Source organism: Varanus komodoensis, unplaced genomic scaffold (genome assembly GCF_004798865.1).
Source record: "Varanus komodoensis strain SLA01 unplaced genomic scaffold, ASM479886v1 scaffold7_1, whole genome shotgun sequence".
Classification (NCBI taxonomy): domain Eukaryota; kingdom Metazoa; phylum Chordata; class Lepidosauria; order Squamata; family Varanidae; genus Varanus; species Varanus komodoensis.
This window is the reverse complement of record NW_025336479.1, coordinates 18929323-18954296: the sequence shown is the minus strand read 5'-3', so window position 1 is coordinate 18954296 and position 24974 is coordinate 18929323. Positions and strand designations below refer to the sequence as shown.

Sequence of the window (24974 nt, the reverse complement as noted above, 5' to 3'; positions counted from 1 at the left end):
CTTGCAAAATGCACTTTTTATTATGATAGAACTGATCAAGGGACTGTGTGAGATTGCTTTCTATTACCGCGAGTGTTTTGCCTTGAGAGGTCTGCTGTGCTGTGCAAAGCTGTACCAAACAGTTGATCATCTCTACTGGATTCCTAATTGTCCTTCAGCGGTAGAAAAGTAGGTGAGCCTTCCTGCAGCCGCAGCTTACAAACCAGGGGTACTTCCAGAAGAAATTTTTCTCATGCAATCACCCTGCCTGGTTCAAAGGATTAAGAGTGGCTCCACTTGGAAATCTCCCATGTTTTCCCACCACTTTGCCCATTTTTCTTTTCTTTCCACAAATGAAATGCTGAAGATGAAAAGATGGAATGGCTGCACAATGTCATTGAACTGAGTCCTGGGAGGCTTCCACCGGGAAGCACCCAGGCAGAGATTAATTATGGGAGGATAGGAAGATATTGAAAGCGTGGAAGAATGAGACACCACAAAAAATTTGGCAAAATGCATGCATCAAATAATTAGACTTTGGTCAAAGTATCTCACAGGTTTAAACAGGCACTGAGGAAATAATATTTAGCACTTACTGCAACAAAGAGTTCCTGGCTTTGCATGTCCCCAAATTCACATTTTGCCCACACTAGTTAAGGCTTTGGCACTCGGGGTTAATTATAGTCTCTGAGCAGAGCATCTTCAGCAGCCTTGCCTTTCCCCCATGAAACTGCAGGGCAAATTCATTTATTGTTTTTAGATGGCAAGCTACCTTTCCTTCTGACGGGCTTTTCAGGGATAGCACTACTGCAGGGGCTTTCTTGGCATGTTGTGTTGCTATTCAGTTAGTTTCGAATGGCTTTTTAAAATTGGTTTTAGGTCCATGTTATCTAAGTTATGTCACCATTTGACTGTTGTAGGCCACCTTATGAATCCTGGGGGCAGAATGTGTGAAATATTTGTTAAAAGAAAATGAACCTAAGGGAAAACTTGCATGTAGTCCAAGGGGCCATAGCATTTCACTGTCTTAACAGTAGGAAACTTTTTCTGTATAAAGGGAATGACAAGCCTTTGCTTTATGTTCTGCATTATCTCTCATGACATTTTAATCATAAAGTAATTACACCCATTCATGCATATTTTTAGTTTGGAAAACAAGGTATAATGGTCAACAGTTATGGTTTAGGGAATGTTGGATTGGCACAAGTTTCTTTAGAATTTAACATTCTGCATAAGTATGTGTATGGACATCATGCTTCACATTATTACTACTACCACTACTATTATTATTATTATTCATAGTAGTATTAATACTCATAACAGAATAAATTAATACTATTAATATTGCTAGCAACAGTTACATTTTATCCCTTAATGAATGTCATGTGAAAATATTACATTGAATTAGGAAGTGTATGAATGCAGCTGCTAAAAACATGCTACTACCAACATGGAAGTCACTGCTGGCTCTTATCTGTATATGGCTGGGTGAGTAACATCTCATGCATTTGCAGACTTGCACAGAGCTAGTTAGATGCTGCTACTCCACATATTTCCTAGCCAGCTCAATATCTGTTAAAAGCAGAAAGCAATTAATCTTGAAAATGGGCATTGCCAATTAAGTTTAATGAACTCATTAAAAGTTTTCTATCCTTAAATTTGGCAGAAATGTATCATTTTAACATTTCAGTCAAAGAGGTTGACCCAAATAACCATCCAGCAAAGTGTTCTACCAAATGTCTCTCAGCATCAGAAGAATGGGAAAAAATATCCAGGAAGATCAATAGTTGTCAAAATAAGCTTCTAATTCTGCCCTAATAGTTACGATATTTTGAAGGGTAGTGTTGCACAGAGCCAGGAGAATACAGTCAGTACATCTCAGAGCTGAAATTAGACCTAGCATAAATCCAGATTCATCTACAGAAGCTGAAATGGTAGCCACCTCTGCAAACAGAAGGTGCAGAACTGCTGCTACAGGGCAAATAAGGAGGAGGAGTAACCCTGCAAAGCTGTTGCTGCCAGTTAGTTTGCAGAATGCAAGGCACAGGATGGGGTTAGGGTCAGTATAGGCCAGTGTCTAATGTTCCCAACCTATGTGGAAGAGAACAAATTATAATGGATAGTTTCATCCTGTAGATGCAAAATACTATGGAGGTGGAATAACTTGACAAAGGAAGAGATAAGTGCAAGAAGAGGGAAAATGTCAGTTCTGGAAGAAGAGTGGCAGCAGTCGTTTGAGAACAGTGTGGGAATCCACCAATTCATGGAGGGAATGCACTGTAAGATGGAACTGAACACTCAGTATGACAGCCCATTATGAATCTGAAATTTTTCAGAAGCACAGATGTCTGATGTATGAACTTTGGCAGGACTTGTCATGTAGCCATCAGAATGATGAAGTGATTTAATTTGAATTGACTGTTTCTTGGTAGCATAAAATGCTTCCTTCTGAAACTCCTAATGCTGTATCATCTGTTGCTAAGAGAATAGGCTCTCGTTTAAATATTTCTGAGGTAAGAACGGCTCCCTGAATCCACACTCATAATTTGCTTCCTTTCACTCCATCATCAAATATTTTAAAACTTATGTTTGTATAGTGTGATTGTTCCCCTGATGTGAGCCATTTGGTAAAGATAATGCAGTCCTTGGGTTCTTAGCATTTTCAAATTCACTCACAGGACAATTTAACCATATAGATGTAAATGTTGGCTGTTACCTAATGCAACACACAAGCATGGACATTTTTCTGGCAGCATCTATCCCCCTCTACTACCACAGAACCTCCACAGTCCTCTTTGATCTACCCCAAATGAGTATATTAAAGCAGCTTGGGGATTTGTGAAAGAACCTTTTAAAGAGGAAAGAGGATGATTTTAAGGAGGCAAATCCAATCTTTACTTTTTCACACAGCATGTTGTTAAACTGGAATTCACATGATGTAGTGAAAGCCATCAACTTAGGCAGTTTTAAAGGGGAATTAGACACATTCGTGGAGGCCAAGATGAGGGACGAGCCACGAGGACTATATGTTCCTTCCAGAATCATGGGCAGCACTTTTATTTGCTTGGAACATGAACAAGCCAGTACTGATGTCCTCATGTCCTGCTTCAAGGCTTCCCACAGATAACTAGTTGACACTCTGTGGGAACATATTCTGACCAGCGGCTTTACCCAGCAAAGCTCTTCTTATGTTCTTAAAGATCAAGAGTTTGCAAGAAGATAGTGCTAGACTTCTCCCTTTCACGAAAGAAATTTAGATCCAAGGACACTTCAAATCCTTGGAGCGCTATAACATTCCTGGATCACCAGGTGGATTTACCAACGACCTTTTCCAGAAGCCACAGAGAGACACTGCATCTCCTGCCTCCTGAGGTGATACTGCACTGACTAGATGGAAAAGAAAGCAAAGTCCTTGCACTTTCAATGGTTGTGTAGAAATGGAAATTTCAGCAAATGTAGCTTGTCATGCAGTTTTCTCTGCAACACATATTAAAGGCTTACTAAATGAACAGGTTAAATATATTAAGGCAGCCCCTTTACAATGGAAGATCACAGGGTATTTATAAGACAGGAGAGAAGGGGTTTAGACTGATCCTTGTATCTCCCAGAATTACTCCCTGTGTTTACGTGGAGGCATCATTTTTGTCCAAAGCACCGTGTCACCAGGGCACTGTGCTGTGGGTATAAACACATGCAAACAACAGCCCCAGGGATCAGCAAGATCACATGGTTACTTCCCATATCAGCCCTCACTACTTTCTTCAGTCCCTGGGAGGGCGCAGGGCTTTATCACATCACCTGGGATTACCCCCTGGAACCCAACCCATGGTTCATGAGCTCACCCCTGCAGTGGTTCTGGTAATGCATGGAAGTACATTGGTCTTGTAAAGTTTGAAACAGGGCCTAGTTTAAAGCACAATTGTGACAGAAAGATAGTTCCTTTCCCTTCCCCAAGACAGGGGTTTGTTGATGACAGACCTTTGGACTCTGGGTGTCTACTGGGTGAAGTTGGAGCATGGCAAGGTAGAAAACTTTCTGACGATAGCCAGGGAGTTCAAGCTTCCATTTCCAGGGCATAACTCTGGTCCTAAAGAACATGTGGCGGGGGAGGGGGTGAAACTCCTGGTTTTAACATGAGGCTTTTTAACAAGAAAAGTAAGACTTAGGACTGATGCCCACAGCAAAGCACAAGCCAAAACAGCCAAAACAAACAAATGTTAAGCTGGATGAATTTAACTTAGGGAGACACAGATCCCCAGTGCTCCACACTTTCATCCTTTCTGGCGCAGAGTAAGGGTGCATGGGAGGCTGGAGCTTGCCTTCCCAGAGAGAGGAGCAGATCCCTGAGCACCCAAGCATCTTGTGGCAAGAGCTCACCAAAGTACAACAGGAATCAAATGAGAAAACCTGCATGATGTCTGAACAACAGCTTCATTCATTTCAAGCAAGGTTTGACACTTTTCTTTCATACATGAAAACTGTCAAGTGTTGGGAATTGCTCTTCCTCTCAGTAGACAAAAGATACAGTTATGAAATTTATTTAAGCCGCCCCAATGACAAAATAGGAATATTAAATATGAATGGAGTCTCTGCCCATTGGGTGGCTCTAAGAACAGAATGCTTGCAAAATTTCCTTTTGATCCAGTTAATGGGTTTGTATGTGCTTATAATTTCATTTCACACCAAATTCTTTGAAATTTTTGTGGGAAGTCCATGTTTCTCTGGTGACCCCTGACAGTTGACCTTTCACTGGAAGCAATTCATTGCCCTTACCCTGGGCAATCTTCTCTAATTTTGCATGTTCCTGGAGTGGTACCAGCTTGGGAACAATACCAATATGGAGTGGGTACTGACATTTATTTATTTATTTGTTTATTTAAAACATGTTTTTGCCGCCCCCATCACAACAAAGCCTCCGGGCGGCTCACAACAAAAACAAAATACATAAATATAACAATTACACAAGTAAAAATATTAAAACCCAGTGCATCTTGGCTTAAAAGATTTAAAATCCTATAAATACAAATAAACAATTAAAATGAGTTTTAAATTAAAAGGTCTTAGCCTGGCGCCAAAAAACAAATAACGACGGCGTCAGGCAGACCTCTCTGGGGAGCGCATTCCATAGATGGGGTGCCACCGCAGAGAAAGCCCTCTTCCAGATACTCACCCTCCTAATATCATTCACAGAGGGTTCCCAGAGAAGGGCACCAGGAGGGCATATATGGACGCAAGCGTTCCTTTAGATACATGAGCTCCCCCACAAAACTCCCAGGATTCCTGTCGCTGAAGGTCTTTCCTCAAGTCTTATACTTTATGCACCCCACTCTCTAGATTGGGTTTGGAGGAAGCTACAAAGTTTCTTTTCGGCAGGGACATAGATAGCAGTGAACTGGCACGAGAGATTCCTACTAGCCCATTGGCATGTTTAACTGTCCTTCCTGACTTTGGACAGTGGTGTCATCAACTCTCCTCAGTTTTGCAGGAGAAAAAACTGTCATTTGGGAAAAACAAGTCAAAAGCACCTGGGCACTCGTAGAACTACTTCCCGATCCTTTGGACACTGGCCCTGATTTCCAGTATGCAGCAAATCAAAATATGCCTATCCATACCCTGGAGCATTACAAACCACTTTATAAGAGGACATAACGGATTATACATAAAGAGAAGTTGACAAATGCTTTCTGCGAATTGTACTATTTGTCCCCCATTTCCCCCAACCCAAAATAAAAGAGTGCATTACACATTGGTTTTCCTGCAGGCAAGGCATCCCCTGTGATAGCAGCACAAAGGATTACAAGCCAATACAAATACGTTTCTCCTTCATCTTCCCTGTGCTTTGTTCAGATATAGTAAGTGCAAAAGGATGTTGCCTTTACACTTGACTCGGCTACTGGAAAAATATTGAAAGAGATAAAGAAAGTGCTGAGCTTGCAATGCTAACTTTAATTTTTCACCTTGAGGCACGGAGACAGAGAAAGCCTGGCCACAAGAGAGTGTGTTGCGCATAGGGAGGCAACTACTGGAATCAAAGCAACCACTGGAATGCTACAGAAGGGGTTGTTGTGAATCAGCAAATTCTCCCTCAATGTCAGATGCATAATAAGTTTAACTGCAGTCTTCCTGATGCTGCATTCTTTGAACATGGCTTTGCTCGGATGTGAAATCAAATTGATTTGGTTTTTAAAAAGAAAGATCAGTGTTCCCTTCACAGGGTTACAACATACTTTTAAGGAGTGTGTGTACAGTTCATAAACAAGATTATATTGTATAAATGGCATGAGAAACTTCAGCAACATGTTCTATAGAGCTGGGTTTATAAGGGCTGGTTCATATTTTAGGTTCTTTTACACAGAGAGATCATCTATACACAGAAAGCAGTGCTTAAACTGTCACAGAAAAAACCAGGCCTTTATTTTGGATGAACTATTTACTGTGTTACAAATGAGGAATCAGTGCATAGTATGATACTATCACAGAAAACATGTCACTCTTTCCGAGCCGATAGTCTGCCTGCTTGTCCCCTCCTCTTCCGTGCTGGAAAAACTGTCACTGCAAGAGGCACTTTCTATGCAAGTTCACTCTCTGAAATGGAATGGATGTATTCAAATGGAAGACAAGGAAACAAGACATTGGAGGAAGGGAGGAAGGAAGGAAGGAAGGAAGGAAGGAAGGAAGGAAGGAAGGAAGGAAGGTTCCTTCTTGGATATTCTTAACATGGGGCATGGTGAGATATGCATCACACATAACAAGGTGTGCAGCACACACATGGTGTGCAGCAAGCTGGCTTAATGGAGGTAGGTAGGGCTCATTGTGACAGGATGACAGGATGAGTTGCTTGACCAAGACAGCCATCAGCCCAGCAAGAGACATCAAGCCTGAAATGCCAAAGAGACATGGATCCACCAACCAAGGAGCCACCTATCAGTGTGTTCTAGTAGAGGAGCACCAGCTCTGGATGCAACAGATAATGTAATTCTGCAAATACATTACCCCCCCCCCCACCATCCACTGTTGACCGTGGTCTGAAAATTGATTTTATTTTATTTATTTATTTGGAGTTCTGCAGCCTAATCTGGTCTACTGCTCACTACTCCATAGACAGTCATGGAAGGACCATTCCCTTTCTTGGCTGCCACTGCAGCTGGCCCAGCACTGAGCATGACAATCCAGCAAGGGCAGCAGGTGCCAGACTTGGGACCAGGCATGCAGCTGTGTGCGAGGCTCATAACATGATGCAGGACAAGCTCACCTGGAGCAGACCATGCTCCAGTATGTCCAGTCTTGTTTTAGCTAAACGTTATTCAAATTGCAAGAGGTGATGGTTAATGCAGCTACATACGATCAACAAAATTAAGGGTTGAGGTTTGCAGCAAGTTAGCAGAGATATTCACGATTTTCCCACATTTGCAGGGGTTAGGGGTCCTTCACTGATTGTGGAGGGCTGATTGCATACTGGCTTCAGGCATCTGCTGGGAGGCTTGGATCCTATTCCCTGGATATGGGAGCCCTACTATAGAGTGTGCCCTTGCAGATCCCAAATAATGCAACCCAGCATGTTGGTAGGCTAGGGAAATAGTCTCAGTATCTCAGGTTGTTAACTGCTGAAAAGAAACAGGAAATCCTTTCATCTCCCCAAAGCAACCCCGTACCCCAGCAGCATGCAAAGAGTCTTTGTGATTTACAGAAAGGGCTTGTAGAATGCAAGTTCCCATTTCTCTCCAAAGTAGCACAGGGACGGGTGATGAAAAGAATCTAGGCAATATAATGTTCTTATTAAGACAGAAGCCTGACACCAACTTCAAAGAAAAAAAGGCAAATCACTATTCTGTCTTTGTGAAAAATTGTACAGGGTCTGTCCAACCCAAATGCAGAGTTTATTGGCTTGCTGTGCCAGTGCAGCAGCAATGAGAAAGGCCACATTCCAAGATAACAGATGGAGGTCAACAGTGGCCAGCAGTTCAAATGGTTTTCTTGTCAGTGCCCAATGGACAATTTCCACTGCATTGGGAGTACAATGTTCCTGACTACTTGAACAAGACAAGGGGTAAGAAAATATAGAAAGAAGATAATAAGTTGACATCACAGTGAGTTATTCTGGAGAGACGAACTTCTGCTTGAAGAGAGACAAATAGAAGGTGAAGTTTGTGACAGATCAGATACCAGACAGAATTGAAACCAACCCCAGCAGTAAATGATGAGAAATATTTCCACTTCTTGAGAGTTGAGTAGCTAGCTTCCTATGCACCTCAGGAAGGGAACAAAGGCACACAGTAGGTCAGTTTGGTTGCCCTGATATGGAAAGATCTTCCAGACTGTTAATTTTGGGGCCAATCCTATCTCAGTGTGTGTTCTGATATACTAGATTGGCTGTGCGGGGACAAGAACACATGTTTAGGTGCACATACACAGAATCAAACAATCTTTGGCTGGATCACTGCTTGGTCTATTGGAGAATCCTCAAGAGCATGCAGACATCCATTGAATGCCATCAATCTCCTTGAAAGGGCCATCCAAGTGGGTTCCCTGTCCCCGAAGTTGGCACTGCAAAAGAATTGGTAGGGATTGCTTCAGAGGGGTGATCTTGGGCATAGGTCTAAGTACTTCCACTGCCCCTAGAGAGTTGTTCCAGTAAATAGCCTTTAGACAATCTGTTCTGCTATGGCCAGACTGTTTGGTAAAATGTGACAGCAGGCACACTCCATGCCCACTATGTGGTCCTTTTCTAAACATACCAACGTGTTGTGGTGGTTAAGAGCATGGAATTGGGACTCAAACGTCCTAGGTCCTAGTCTCCATTCTGCTATGGAGCTCACTGGGTCTCTGGGCCAGTCATAGACTCTCAGTCCAACCTTCCTCATTGGATCGTTTTTGTCAGGATAAGATTGAGAAGATTGAGAAGAGGAAGAGGGGGAAAAGGTGAGGTATAAATATAATAAATAAATAAATGCAGTGCCTGTCTATCAGTGGGCATTCGCTCCCACAGCCAACATATTTGAGGAATAGCACTTTCATGGCCAAATGGCCTGAAAGGGGCCAAAAGAACTTCCAATCATGTGAAAAAATAAATAAGCCAATAACAAACCCAAAACAAGAAAAATGACAGAGACAGATGGCATAAAGCCTCTGCAGAGAGAAATGTAATCCAACAGAGGAGACAAACAGCCCACCAGGCAACTACAGTGGCAGCCAAGGAGGAACTGGGGAAATAGTTGGGAACCCAGCTAAGGACATGCATGCTAGAAAATTAGTTTCCATTGAAATTACTGTGCTAGAGAAGCTTTTCAGCTGAGAGGCTCTTCAGAGCCCATATGTGATGCACAGAGGTCACAAAGAAGAACCTGTTGTTTTATGCATTTTTAATATCATTTTGAGAGCCATTGGATTTGAGCATCCAGAGTTACTAGTAATATGATTCGTGTTTGCCTTGAGCAAAGCAAAAGAACATATAATTAAAAGGGGGGGCTTTAACATGGGAGATCTTTTTGAAACTTTCTCTACAGCTTTTAATAAATTTTAGCAATATATGAATCATATTTCCTTGATTAAATACATCAAATACAAGCTACTGTGGTCTTTTAAAATACTTGTGCATCTTGTTTCTACAAACACACACAATCACCAAACACTTATGGCTACTGTCTATCACAATAGTCATTCCAATCAGTCAATTTTATGTTAACATAAACATCCTTCTATGCAAATGACCAATTCATTTTCCTCATCATAACATGCACTTCTGTCCCTTGACAGACTACCTCAACATTATGCTTCCATTTCTGCACAGTTTCCAGTATTTTATGAATGAGGAAGCTTAGGCACACTGTGCATTTCATATGCTAAAAAGAGCACCCCAACACCAGATGTTTTGTAAGCACACAGCAGAGCCTGAGCCTGTTACTCTCCTAACCATTCAGAAGGTAATAGTGACTGACTAGCAGCACAGTCCTGTTGACTGCACCCTCGGTGGTTGTAAGTCTCAGTTCAGAAGCTTACGATCATCCTAAGCAAGAGAGGAGAAATGGCACAGGGTAAACAATGTCACAGCTCTCTATTCTATACACAATACTGCCTATTGATTAACTACAAGCACATTTTATGGAGTAATTGTTTTAAAGGTGGCTAGATAGACGAAGTGAATATGGAAGAGAAAGAGCAGCCTACACATTAACACAGAGGAGTAAAGCCAGAAATGTGGACCCCTTCGAAATAATAATATCCCTGACTGCTAGTTTCTGCTTTGTGTTACCAGTGCCTTCAGGACCACTTAAATAATAGATGGAAAGCCTTTGTAGATTCTGTTGCCCCAAGGAGTCATATACAGTTTGCCTTCACACAGTATATGCATGTAAGTTCTGGTGCAGATACAGACATTCTCCATCATTATTATTATAAACATGCATGATTTCACCCTGCGGTTAATTATATGCTCCACCGAAACTGTCGGGTTTGGGCTGGCAAATTGTAACGGGTCCATGGGTTGTGGTTTGTCTTGGGTTGATGCTTGCGACCTTTTTTCACCCAGACAGTACAATTCATGATCTCTGTCTGGTATCTGGTCTGGATGCTCAGGATGCAGGGATAGCCGATTAGGGGAACAGATTGATTAGGAGAGTGTCTCCCTCTCTGCTTGGAATCCTCTTGTGCTGAGTTAGAAGAGAGGAAGTGATGTCTAGATAAGGCAAAGCAGGTTTTCCCCCTTTGCATCCTCTCTGTCACTCTCTGGCTTTTCTGGGGCTTGTGCTCACTCCATTCTTCTTGGAAAAGAGAAAGAGGACCCTAAACAACATCTGGCGTGGGTATATGCAGGTGGGTGTATGTACATGTCTATACCTGTGCACATTCGTCCACATGTGGCCCCTGAACTTCAAGCTGGCATCATACACAGCACTCAAAGCTGAAAAGATTGTGCATCTTGCTCTAAATCCTCCACCTCACAGCTTCAATCCCCTCTTAGCCACAGGGAAGTGAAAGAAATACCTTGCAGAAACTGTTTCATCATTGAGAATAATAATAATAATAATAATAATAATAATTATTATTATTATTATTATTATAACATTTCTATGCCGCCCCTTGCCGAAACCTCGGGAAAGAATGCATGTTTAACAGAACAAACTGGGATCAATGATAGTCACAACTATATTTTGATACCAGTTTGTTCTTTTAAGAATGCCTCCCTATCCAAATTTGGCACCCCATTTGCAGACAGCATTTTCTGGGAAAGCAGGGCTGAAGGATGAAAGACGGGGATGGAGGAAACAGACTAGAAAGGAAGAAGTTTTGTAATGCAGAAAACTCTGGCCTCACTTCAGCCCTCTCACGTCCCATTTAAGGAGCCAGGCCAAGTGGAGGAAAATGGATCTTTCCAGCAATCTGCTTATTGCTGGAATCGCCAGCCATGCCTGGCTCCCCACTTGAATCACTGGAGGTGTGGGCTGGGCCGTCTTAACAGCATTATGGGCCCCGGGCAAAGCAGTGTACTGGGGCCCCTAGGACAACTACAACTACTGCTAATTTTGGAAGTTTTCCAATTTTCCAAGGGTTAACATACACAGATTAGGCAATACACCCATCAGATTAGATTAACATACACCCATCAGGCCCATGCATTAAGACGGCCCTGGGTGTGGGGTGGGGTTGGGACTGCAGCGTGACCTTTGCTTTCTTTCCTTTTTCTTAAACCAGAAGACCAGAAAAGATTGGAGCCCAAACCGGCAACTCTCCCTTAAGTTTAGGCATTCTGCTATCACAGAAGCCACAGAGAATGCGATTTTTTTCTAGAACACTTTGTACCACTTCAGAAGAATGATACAAAATTAGTGAAGAAGCAGGAATGGAGGTCTAAAAGGAAAAAAAATGTGGTGACACCTCCCCATTGCTGTTCTCACCACAAATATAGGAAGGGAGCACTGCATTTTCAGGGTTTCCCCAGCAATCCAACGACAAACCAGCACAAAACTTCATTTCTTTGCTACAGTGAGACCCCCATTTTGAACTTCACAATCATCACTGATTTAAAGTAAAGATGATAATCCTTACTTTACCTAGTCTGATAGTTTACACACACATACATAAACTGGGGGTGGAGGAATCATACATTTGAACATTGCCTTATCTTAATACAATAACTTCCTGAAAATAGAAATCAGCATAACAGGAAGAGAAATGGACAAGAACCGTTCTTCCTCATCCACCATCTTTCTGTTCACAGACGTGGGGTACAAGGAGTTACAAGCATGTTGCCAGGTTTGTTTTCCAGCTATTAGCTATTAGCTGTTGCATCACAGCATTGTTTAACGGTCCCTATTGATCCTTAATTAAATTTTGATTTGATATTACATTCTCTCTAGTGCTGATGCACAGGAAGTGGGTGGTTAACTTTCTGAATAGGGAAGATGTTCACAAAAGCAAAGTATCCTTGCAGGGCCCGCTTGGTTATTATTATTGTTATTAAAAAAAAGATGTTCCTGCTTAGCCCTGGCTAAACACACACACACACACACACACACACAATCAATTTTAAAAGGAAGTCTGAGCTTTGATGACTCATATAATGGAGTAACTTTCACTTTTCCATTTTCTGGAGTAGGTTCAGGATGGGGTGGAAAAGGGCAGTGAGAACCATTAGGCCCACATATAAAAACTAGATGATCTTGCTGCAAAGGGAATGATCTACTGGCCACTCATTTTTGTGCACAAAGACAGCCATTCACATATTTGCTTTCACTAAATAGCTTGCCTTTTGACAACTGTCAATGTGAAGGAACAAATTAATCTAGTTGTATCCTTGTTTCTCAGTGATCTTGAATGGGATCTTCTTTAGATAGTCTAAAAACATTTCCTAGGACATTGATAAGGCAATACTTTACATTTCTGTCCCTCTTAGGTGCACAGGTGCAAAAGCCAGATTACATTTGTAAAACGTAACTTGTACATATTAAGATCTGAAAAAAATCAAGACCATTTTTTAAAACGTGCAAATTGCTACCGTTAAAATAAACAGAAACCAATGATAACTAGAACTTCACATTACATCCATGTTCAAATTAGTAGAAACTGAGCCAAAGTCAGAGGAAGGGAGGGGACAGAAAAAAATCTGCAAGGCCAAATTGGAAAAATCCATTGGACTTTCACCTGCCTACACTATGGAATTCTCCATATTCCTATTTCCAATCCAGCCAGGAATATCCACTGATAGAAAACAAGGAGAAGGCCCCAATGGTCTCTTCCTGCTGTAGTTTTGTACCCAAACCTGCAGAATAGTGGGAGGGATGATATGTGGGCTACAGAGGGGAATAGGGATCACCAGAGTCTTCCTGCTGATCGTGGGACTCTGGTCTCAGTGGTGAAGAAGCTGGATGCAACCAAGTGTATAGAATGCTGGTCTTAGATAATGCAACTATCAGTTTGTGAATTCTCAATCCCCACTTCAAACCATGCATTTTGTCTTAGATTTGTGTGCACTGCAGGAAACTTGTAACATAAACTGCTTACCATGTCCAACAACTTACCAGGCAGCATAAAAATAAAAGCCAAAATAGCAATAAAAAAGATCACAGGGGACATATGGTGATGCTATTATGCTGTTGCAAAGAGGCACTGCTACAAACTGCATTAAAGTTTGCTATATAGCTTATCAATGGAATCTGTCAAACACACACAAAAGCTTTCCTTTAGAAACATTCTTGTTAAAATTTTAATCCTACAAAACATCTGCTGCCTTTTGGAGTCTGCGTGTGCAGAATTATTGGCCATTCAGGAAATACTTTAGCTCTCAGCCCAAACTACAGGAAATCCCCAAAAACATAGTAAGCTAGTATCTGTATTGAATGAATGAATGAATGAATGAATGAATGAATTAATTAATTAATGTGACTAAGCTTTTGAATTCTTCTCCAGAATGGACGTCATGAAAAATAAGGTGCTGGGAGAGGAGTTAAAAACTGGACAAAACATTGAATATCCAAAGTGTGTAGTTTCCTAGTTTTACAGTGGAATGCAGGAGGTATTGTGAAGACTAACAAAACCATCCCATACATATTTACTTTAAAAGTAAGTTTGTAAAGTTGCAATGCCACACCCAAAAGTAATTCAATGAGGCTGCCTATTGAACCGACAGGACTTACTTTTCAATATACATGCATATGATTGCACTGTTAATTAGATTAGACTTTGCTGGGTGCAAAAGATCACGCCTTGTACTACTTACAATACTGGCTGTTCTTCCTTGTTGTGAAAATACAAAATCTAGCAAATGCTTAGACTTAATCCTCCTCTTTCCTTAATACATGCAAAACCAAATGCTGATTGATGTGGGAGGGTGTCACTGCTTTCATTTTATGAAGCTCAAATTGGGCTTCCATCCTAGATTTTTAAATACATAAGGCAGCAAATGTCTTCAAACAGAAACTCAGATACTAAATTAAAAAGAGGTGCTATGAAGCAGCTTTCTCTGCAGTGGTTTTAGTGCCAACCATTCAGTGTTAAATGGTGAATGCCATTCAATAGCTACACATGGAGCACAGCAAAGGGAAAGAAACAGTAAGAAAACGATTTGCTAAGCTATACAGCTGGATCAACATCTCTGTAATATTTGTTTTTACTCTGTATCATCACTTTTCATCCTTTTTAAATGTAACTTTTAGCAATAAGAAACTTTATGAGTGTCTGTATCAAACTGCAACCCAGAGTTATGAGTCAGTAGGGTGACAAAGCTGATAGAAAGAGTAATCTCTCACATGTGAATTGCTAATGTCAGGAACTGATGCAATGTAAATATAGGGCAATCCCAAAGGAGAATGATGTAAGCTGGGATCGATTGGTTGTCATTGCTTTGTAGAATAAAAAAAGACTGTGCCCATGAATAATGCAGACACTGACATATTCTAACTGTGCAGAACAACTGAGATGTGAGAAGTCTAAGATGCAAAGAACTGTTAAATTGTGAAAGCATTAAAAAGACATTATTTAGATTAATATCCTGTACAGGCGAATACTACAAATGGTGACAGGCATCAGAGTGCTGGAGAAATTGCCACACAAAGCTCTCTTGGATATAGCCAAAACCTTTAGTGGAGTGAGACAAATAGTTGCTGCCTGTGGAATTTCTTGCACAAATTAATTGGGAATCAATTTGCAAATAGAATGACAGCCAAGATGCATGTAGTAGCTTTACTGCTTCAGAGGGGCCTATTTTGGCCTAGGTTGAGCAGAGGGGATGCACAATGCAGTTCAGGATTTCCTTGCTTTGGCATGGTGTCCTCTGCTGGCCAATGCAGCAGTGTGAGGGGGAAAAGGGCTCCCCACTTATAAAAGAAAGAGAGATCCCTGGTTGTGTCAGCTTCCAGGTAAATGGGGTGAAACAAGTAACGCAAGCAGCAGCAACATACACCACAGTGAGAGAGGCAATATTGCAAGCTAGCAAAATGTTCAAGGAGACGATACCTACCAGCTTAGAATGACAAGGAATGTGGTGCTCAGCAATTTGAGCAGTGCCACGTGTCAAGAAAGCGCTAGGATCTTTCTTTGCACAGGTTTTTTTTCCTCTCTCTCTCACTTGACTGCTAAATATATGAAATGGCCTTGGACATTTTCTGTTGATATATGAGTGCTTTGAAGCTACTGACTCTGCCACAGCAAACATTGGGCCGCCTCTGTCCATGGCCAGAGGGTCTCAATATCCAGCTTTAGCTAGGGCAATCCATTTGCTCAATTCATTTCTTCCTTCCATTTGGTTTTGTGCGTTTGCTGCTTTCCTGTAGGCAGACTGCAGGTATCACTTTGAAAAAATCCCATATTTGATTGATTGACTGATTGATTGATTGATTAGTATACCGCATGCAACAGTCCTACACAGGACTCTCTGTGTGGTATACAACAGCAACAAAAAGTATGTGAAATATAATATTTAAAATTATAAAATCTATACAATAATACTAATATAACTATGAGTACTACAGGGTGCCTTAAAAGTTACAGCTTTTAAACTTCCTCAAACTTTTTAAAATTAAACGTTATCTATCTATGGGATAGCCTGGCAAAGCATTGTCCATCTCAGGTTTTGCCATCTGAGAATATGTTGACTCTCTCATAGCTTTACCACTGAGTGGTTCCAGTTCTGAGCTGCAAAGAGCCTCCCAGTCCAGTGAGCCACATAGTACTAGAAGCTATAGATAGATTTTGTTACTGTTATTCCATGCCAAACGCATCCACAGTTTTTTCCTAGAGCAGTTTTCCAGTGCACTCCCACCCAGGCCTGCATCTTCTTCCTACGACGAACCATGGCGGGGGTGGTTAGGGGGACTCAGGGGTGCAGTGCGGCAAGGCAGGAAAGGAAGCCAGCAGTGCACACAGGAGCTGGGTTGCCTAAATTACCCTCAGCACGTGCACACACGCACACTCTCCTGGGCCAGCCCTGATGGGGTGCAGGTGACTCAGAGCAGCACTGTTGCAGCCAGTTAGTGAATGCTGGCTGACAATTGACCACCCATGCACACCCACATATGCATGCACAAGTATGTTGCGCGTACACTCACACAAACAGGATAAGCAAACAGGCAAATTAGTCTCTAATCGGCTATAGGAATCATTTTTATAATTGCAACAATATATAATTCCAGCAATGTGCTGAGCTGCCCATTTCCTCCCATGTATGATAATGAGCATTTTCATAACTACTTGCATCCAGTTGCTGCTTGATTAGTTATCTAATTGGTACATTGTTTATTCATTCAAACTTGTCTGATGACTGAGCCATAAAGATGGGTGTACAAACCATCAATCACACCAGTGTTTAATCCAGAGTATTATGTTGGAATTTTTGCAGAAATTTCCTGCTCATGTACATTGCAATGTTCTTTCTGTTCCAAGCGCTGGAGATGATTCACAGGACTAAAATAAGAAGCTAAAGAATTAAATTCACTCTTTTTATGGCATTAGCTCTACAATTGTTTAGTACGGCCATTCAAAGAGATGTGATGTGATATTGAAATGACATTTTATCTCTAAACAATGCATTTAATTAGTTATAAACAGCAACAAGATATGTGCTCTGGATGTGCACATATCTTTCAGAGTTGAATATTACATGGCTTTGGATCCCATGGCTAGGAGAATCTTTGCTTTATGTTATTTATTCCTTCTTTGTTTTGTTGACACCATTATGTAAGCTGTATGACTCCAAGCCTAAATGTTCCAGGAGCTTGGCAGTTAACAAGGTTTAATGTTCTCTGGAAGGATGATCACTAGAAATTTAAGGTGTTCCTGTAGTGTTCTTGTTTATTTATATATCTGCAAATAGAACATGCTTAACTCCTGCAAACAGTTAGATCCCACATCAGATCTCCATATGAGTTTATTAATCCATAACTGGTATTCTGGGACGATCAAGAAGAAATCCAGGTCCTCTTCTGCGCGGCAGTCTTTCAGTACTCAAGTAGTACTCTCATGCCCTCCTTCATTTTTCTCAAGGCAAAACATGCCTAATTCTTCCAGTCTCTCTTCATACTATGATGCCAGTTCCCTGATCATTTTTCTTACTGTTCTCTGAACCTTTTCCAGTTTGTCTCTGCCTTTCTTAAATTGTGGTGCTCAGAGCAGTGCTCCAGATGAGGCCTAACCATTGCTAAGTACAGGGGAACTGGTACTTCACACGTCCAGGGAGAGATACTTCTATTAATGCAGCCAAAATACATTTGCCATTTGTGCAGCCATATCCCATTGTTGACCCATATTTAGCTTGTGATCTACAACAATTCCAAGTTCCTTCTCATTTACACTATTGTTGGGTCAAATCTCCACCATCCCTTTATCTTTGGTTTCTTTTCCTAAGTATGGAATTCTACATTTGTCCCTATTACATTGCATTCTATTGTTTTCAGTACTCCAGTCTATCCAGTACTCCAGTCTATCCAGTACTCCAGTCTATCCAGTACTCCAGTCTATCCAGATCATTTTGAATTTTGTTCTGTCTTCTAGGGTAAGCTATCCCACTCAGTTTTGTTTTATCTGGGAATCTGATAAGTGTTTCCTATACTCCCTCATCCAAGTTATTAATAAAAATGTTGACGAGTACTGGGCCCAGCACTGAGGCCTATAGTACCCCACTCATCACCTCTCCACCGTTAGAGAAGGTCCCACTGATAGGCCCTTTTTAGTCCAATTCCATAGCCACCTGTGGATCCACCTCATAGTTGTTCTATCTAGCCCACTTTTAGCTAGTTTGGTACTCAAGATCTCATGGGGCACTTTGTGAAAAGCTTTGGTGATGTCAAGATATATCATGTCCAGGGCATTCCCACAGTCCATTAAGGAGGTGACTCAATCAAAAATTGAGATCAGATTAGTTTGGCAGGATCGTTCTTGACAGATCCATTTTATATGCTGGTAATCAGTACATTGTTCACTACAATCAGCTCTCCTTCTGATTTCTCAAAGATAATGATTTTATTCATTAGATTTGTCTGGAAGCCTCCTGTTGGCATCATGCTCTCTTCTCAAAGTTTTTCTCTTTGATATCTCAATGACAGTGGTTCTAAGAGTTCTTCTGCCAGTTCTTTTATTACTTAGGATGTAGATCAGCGGACCCTAGAGATTTAAGCTTGCTCAGAATAATTGACCACTTCCCTATTAATCTCAGGCTGCATTCCTGCCCCTTCAGCTTGTACTTGATGTTTGCCAGGGAACACATTGATCCTCTTTTGGGAGAGGACTGAGGCAAAGTAGGAACTGGGCATTCCTGCCTTTGCTTTGTCATTTGCTATCATTTTGCCATGCTCGCAGAATAGCTTAACCACCAATTGTTTCCTCTGTCATCTACTCTGCATGTATCTGAAGAAGTCTTTTTTGTCTCATCTGACCCTATGCAGTGGTAGGGTGACCCTGAATTTCCTGGGCCAAAACCTTCTTCCATGCAGGTCCTTCAATCTCCATTTGCTCCTCAAACCCTGCTATCCAAAGGCAGGCATATGCTCAAAACTAGCTCTTTACCTGCTTATTTGTTACATTTAGACCCCAACTTTCCTCCAAGGACCCCAAGGCTGTGCACATGATCCTCTCCTTCTTGTCCATTTTATTCTCACAACAATCCTGTGAGATCGGTGAGCCTGAGCAGCCATGCAGGGACTAGAACCCAGGTCTCCCAAGTCCCAGTCCAAAACCCTAACCACTGCACCACACTGGCTCTTCTCTAACTTCAGTCAGCCCTTTGTTCCTTTTCTTACACACAGATCTAAATGAAATCATTCTTATCTGAGATAAGCAAAGGCAGATGTGATAGCTTCCCCCAGACCCCATTCTATGAATTCCAGTTACCTCTGAGGAAACAAACAATCCTCTAACTTTTGAGGAGTGTCATTTGAATATCTCAGGTGCTAACATTCCCCTGTCAAGCTCAAAACTCCAGCCAAATGTTGCCTTTTAGAAGACCTTTTCATATAACTCTGGCAGCAAAGTCAAAACAACACATATATGTATATAAAAACATTGCACATGATACTCAGCTATACATTCAGGACTGGAAATGTGTGTTTGCAAAATGAAGCACCATAAGGAGACGAATGTACAAATCAGGTGGAAAATAGCTTCACCTTAGTATGCAAACCGCTTCCATTGCTTTGGAAATGTGTGTGTTTTTTTTTTTTTTTTTTTTTTGAGGGGGCTTGCCAAGGACACTGGCAGTTTCACCATAAGCAGCAGCTAAGCCCTGATCTTAAGAATGATTTTAGCACCATAATATATTCAAGTGCTATCACAGTAGCAGTATAGTCTGGACAAAGCCCAGCGAAGATGAGGGAATAACAAATAAAAACAGGAAGATATAAAGCACAGTTGGGAAAGCGTCATTCTGCCAAGTGCAGCTCCAGTGTAACTGCATTTGTTTTTGGGGGGGTTTTAACCTCAGCCTGTCCTGCAGCCCCCAGATGGTATAGAGGACAAAAATGAAAATATGAACAATATGAATATTCACTAAAGGCCACTTAAATCCATGGCCCCTCAAACTGAATGCAGTCTGCTAGACACAAGTGTTTCCTGTGTTAGAAACAGTAGGTCACACCTTGTATAGACATGCTTTATCGGCTTTGATTACCTGTTCTGCACCATACTCATGGCCATCCAGTCCAAGGGGTAGACATTTTTCCCAATAAGATCTTTAAACATTATGAAGGTTTCCATTAAAAAGTCCTAAGGGATGAAAAGAAACTGTGAATTCATGTCCTTAATGTTCAAATAAAGTAATGCCTTTGCTCCTATGGAAGACAGACATCGTTTAAAAGCAGCCACTGGGCAGTATCCAATAAGGGTGATGTGCAAGCAGCTGCTACACCGATTTTGCTATATAAATGGCCCTTCCTGCTAATTCTAGTGCGTAAGCAGGACCCACAATTTGCTAAACAGATTTAACACCCGAAGCCCTGAGACATGCAGGCACATACATTCTGGACTGGTTCAGATGAGCAGAGTCCCCTTATGTGAGGTCTGCTGAGCTTCCCTGTTCCAGAAATGCAGCTCATGGAAGCACTAAATTCTTATTGCAAATACACTGGGTTTCATGGATGAAATACAATGGATGGAACACAATGGAATCAACAGGGACATGATGCTCGAGTGGATATTGCCCATAAAGCACCTGGGTTGTTGTTGCACCTGTCCAGCATGCAGATGCAGAAATGAACTTCAGTGTCAAAACAAAATAAGCAGGATTAGTGCTAACATGCCTAATCAAAAAGTTTTTTTCCTATTAAATTGCACTGATATAAGATGATTAATACAAACCAGTTTGCAATTGAATGGGTTTCTTTCAATGTATCTAAGGCCAACAACCGCATTATCTGACAGTCCATCACTTAGATCTGTCCTCCCCAGCTGTTACATCACCCCAGTCCACATGGCTGAGCCGTGGTTTTGATCAAGAGCCTGAAGGCAGCACTCCTTTCCTAGCTGGGGTAACAAAACACTCCCTGCAGTACATCATCTCTGATGCTGTATTTTCAAGATGAACATAATTGCATTTTATATCTATATATGTTTAAGACAATGCCCAGGAGCAACTATCTCTATCCAAACCAGCATCTGGAATCTGTGCTCAAGTAAATGGAAGGAACAGCTAAAATCAAATCAAGTCAAGGTGTGGACGGCCATGGCATGGAACTTCAATAGAAGGGTTCTTGGGCACAGTGCTGCTTCTTGAGAAGTGATGTTTCTAGGCATGCCTGCTTTAGGTTTTGGCTCATAAGTTTTCCTTCCTTAGTCAGGTAGATTTGCTACACCCATCCATGTCTCTGTGAGTTCAAGTTGACTAATGCAAAGCCTTCTGTGAGAGACTTGAAGATGCCTGAGACACTCCAGCTGCAACAGAATGCTGCTCCGCTCTAGCTAAGAGATTTGGACCTGCTCTGCACCAGTTGCATTTACTGCCCATTTCCAAAATGGGGGAACTTCCTCTCAAAAGAAATTAGGAGAAGTTGCTCTGTCTTGAACAATAGGAAGATTCTCCCCCTGTTTGGTTGTTTTGCTTTGCTTTATGTTGTTTTTGGCCAGGCTGTTGCTTAAGGTTGTTTCTGCTGGTTTCTGGTTGATACTGTGGTTCTAGTTTGTTTTAAAGTATGTTTTGTTATTTTACATAAACTATTTGTGTCATGGGAAAAGTGCTACAGCAAGAAGAGAAAGAGGAAGAAGTAAAATAAGAATACAAAGAAGAAATACAAGATGTATACGCCTGTCTGTCAGTACAGAGAATCAGGACTGTGGAAGCCTAGGTACCAGAACTTGTCATGCATACTAAGGGGATGTAGGTGCAGGCACATCAGGGTTAATCTGTTTTTCAAATGCACTAATAAATTTGTTGTCCTTCTTAAATGCCCACAGGTCACCTCTGTCTCAGGGTGACTCTATGAATGAATGCCCTCCAACATGCCCTGGCCCTTTCAGCCCTGCTCAGCTCTTGTAAACTCAAGGGTATGTCTTCCTTTATGAAATCAATCCATCTCATATTTGGGTTTCCCCCTCCCCCTCCCCCTCCCCCTTCTTCCTTTGGCTTTCCTTAGCATGATTGTCTTCTCCAGTGATTCTTGCCTTCTTATGTGTTCAGTAGGTGACAGCTTTAATTTGGTGATTTTTGCTTCCAGGGATAGTTCTGGGTTGATTTGGTTCATCTTTCGGTCAGTCCAGGGTATTTGCAAAGTTTTGCTCCCACACCAGGTTTCAAATGCATCCATTTTCTTCCTGACAGATTTCTTCACTGTCCAGCTTTCACACCTGTACACAGTGATGGGGAATCAATAGTGTGAATGATCTTGGCCTCGGTTTGCAATGAAATGTCCTTACACTTGATGATCCTTTCTAGTTCTTTCATTGCTGCTGTTCCAAGTCTCAGTCTTCTTTGGATTTCTTGGCTGCAGTCTCCCGTTGAAGTGATAACTGAGCCAAGGTATGTGAAATCTATCACAATTTCAATTTCTTCATTATTAGGAGCAAAGTTCTATAATTCTTCTGTCTTCGTGATTTTTGTTTCCTTAATATTCAGCTGCAGTCCTGCTTTTGCACTTCTTTCTTTCATCAGGAGTCATTTCAGTTCATAGCTGCTTTCTGCCCATAATATGGGGTCATCTGCATATCTTAAATTATTGCTGTACTTTCTGCTCATTTTCACTCCTTCTTTTGAGCCTAAGACAGTTTCCTAATGATATATTCTGCATACAATCAATCAATTTAAACTAATCTAAATGTGTCCATGTGGTAGAAGTCTATGATAACATCTTCAACCACCGGAGCAGACTTTTCTAACTTGCTCACAGCTTTGCAGTCCACAGCCTTATCAAACTAAGGGCTCTGCAAAGGCAGGTCACCTTGCTTGCATTTTAATTAGTAAATAAAGCAAACAAGAGAGGTCTAACTTCCGCTGTATGGTTTCTTTCCCCAGTCTTTTGTGTGTCGTTAAAATGGATATGTGGTTATATTACAGTCGATTGATTGATTTCATTTTTATATCACCCAATGGCCGAGGCTTTCTGGACAGGAAACAAAAGTTAAAAACACACCAAGAAAGGGGGCAGGGGAAGTATAAGGCAAAATAGCCACAGTAATTGCAGCCAAATTAGCACAGAGCTAAAACAGTGGTACAGGATAAAATGCAATATTAAGACTAAAGATAAAAATACTGAGAAAGTAAAGTTTTCATCTGGCACCAAAAGGAAAACAGAGTAGTTACCAGGTACACCTCTTTGGAGAGCCCATTCTCTAGCCAAGGTGCCACAACCAAAAAGGCCCTTCTTGGGTAGCTACCCTCCTTACCTCCTTTGAAGTTGATGTTCATAACTGTTATTTCAAATTCATAGATTTTTGTAGCAAATTAAGAAATAATTTGTCAAAATTGCCCATGTTGCCTCACAACAACTGAATGATTTATGTATCTGAAATTAAATATGAACTCTGATTTTTATTTTTTTCTTTTCAATAATTTTTGTTTTAAATTGCTACACCTTGGTTTTCAACCTTGTTCTACTCTGGCGAATTGTGAGGGTTGGGCTCTTTAATATTGATATACTGACAATTTATCTGTTTTGTTTCCTTTAATTTAAGGGAATGAAGGTGTTTCTGGCAGAACAGCTGATGGGCTTTATTACTCTTATGTGGAGTTCTTGACCTTTGGTAGGAAATTGGCTACCAAATCAGAAGGTGGAGGGGAAAACTGCTTGCTGGTAACCACAATAACTCACCACTAGCTCTGAGCTGGTCTGAAACGTTTCAATGTATGATGAATAATGCTGATCATCCATTTGGTTCAATATTGCTGTCATGCAGGCCACAAAATGACTCTGGAAGAGAGACAGAGAAGTAACAATATCAATATGCACATCTGGGTTGAACCACAGGGGAAAACAGAACTATTTTCTCTTATGCGGCACAGATATACACTGAAAAAAGACTGTAAAGTTAGACATGTAAAATCACCACATGGCAAGTCTAACACGGCAGAAAAGAAAATAGGTCCTCCTGGTTGTGCTGCATAAACTGCAGTTTGCAAAGAACTGCACTATTCAAAATGAATGGTCATCTGGAAAAAGTGACAGTGTTTTGTTAGAATATTTTCCTAATCTTACACACAGAAATCTTTTTTTTTTTAAATCCTTTGAACCAAAGCAAGTTTTTGAGCGGCTTCTTTAGAATAATTATTTGAAGGGAAAACCATTTCCCAGGAGATTGTTTGAATGATTCTACAACATTAATTGACAATGTCTCAAGTAGAAGGGAGAAATCCCTATTTGAATAATTCTTTTAAACACATTTAAATTTTAAATTGTCTATTGGCTAGCACTACAGCTGATTTTGCAGAACAAAAGCCAGGTGGCATAAAAGAAAAAAAGCTAAGTCATCTAAAAATTAGCCAGGTAGCAAACTTGATGGAAAATTAGTTCCTTTCAAAACATGGAGTCATGGGTGAAAATGTTCCAATATTTTCCATACATTTTCTGTGAATTGACCTTTATGGACAAACTTCTAGGGGCCCAATCCCATGCAGATTAGGTCAGGAAAAAGTCCCACAACTCCAAGTATTCTCCTACCAGTGTGGCTGCTTTGGGAATGCTGGGAGTCGTAGGACTTTTTTCTCCCTAAATGTGCATAAGATTGGGCCACAAATTTCCAAGGCTATGCCTTGTATTCCAGTCCAGATACGTCTTGTGTGATATGTTAATCAACTCAAACTGCATCAGTTTGTTTGGTGGATTTAGTTTAAATACAAAAACTCCTTTAATCTGCAGCCTTGAGTATATTACCTTGCAAGTTGACCAAACTGAATCCAAAAGGTCTTCTCTAATTAACAGATTGACAGCAAATATCATATTTCTTCAGGCTACACGTGGAAACTAAAGTACTAGGATTTAAATACCAATGAAAGTATCTTGCTGCTAAAATCATTTATATACTTATCCACCTCATGCACACATGCACACACTTTCTCTCTCTCTCTCTCTCTCTCTCTCTCTCTCTCTCTC

The 24974-nt window shown here is 41.1% G+C and overlaps 1 protein-coding gene across 1 annotated transcript in view; it reads right to left on the bottom strand.

The window, feature by feature from the left end:
• The window catches only part of DOCK2 (dedicator of cytokinesis 2), a 315348-nt gene that overhangs the window by 76021 nt on the left and 214353 nt on the right, over positions 1-24974 (bottom strand). The window contains exons 28-29 of the mRNA XM_044453756.1: positions 23697-23795; positions 20069-20163 (exon numbers count right to left, since the gene is read on the bottom strand). Of these exons, the coding sequence (XP_044309691.1) occupies positions 20069-20163; positions 23697-23795 (194 nt within the window). The remainder of the gene's footprint in view (positions 1-20068; positions 20164-23696; positions 23796-24974) is intronic.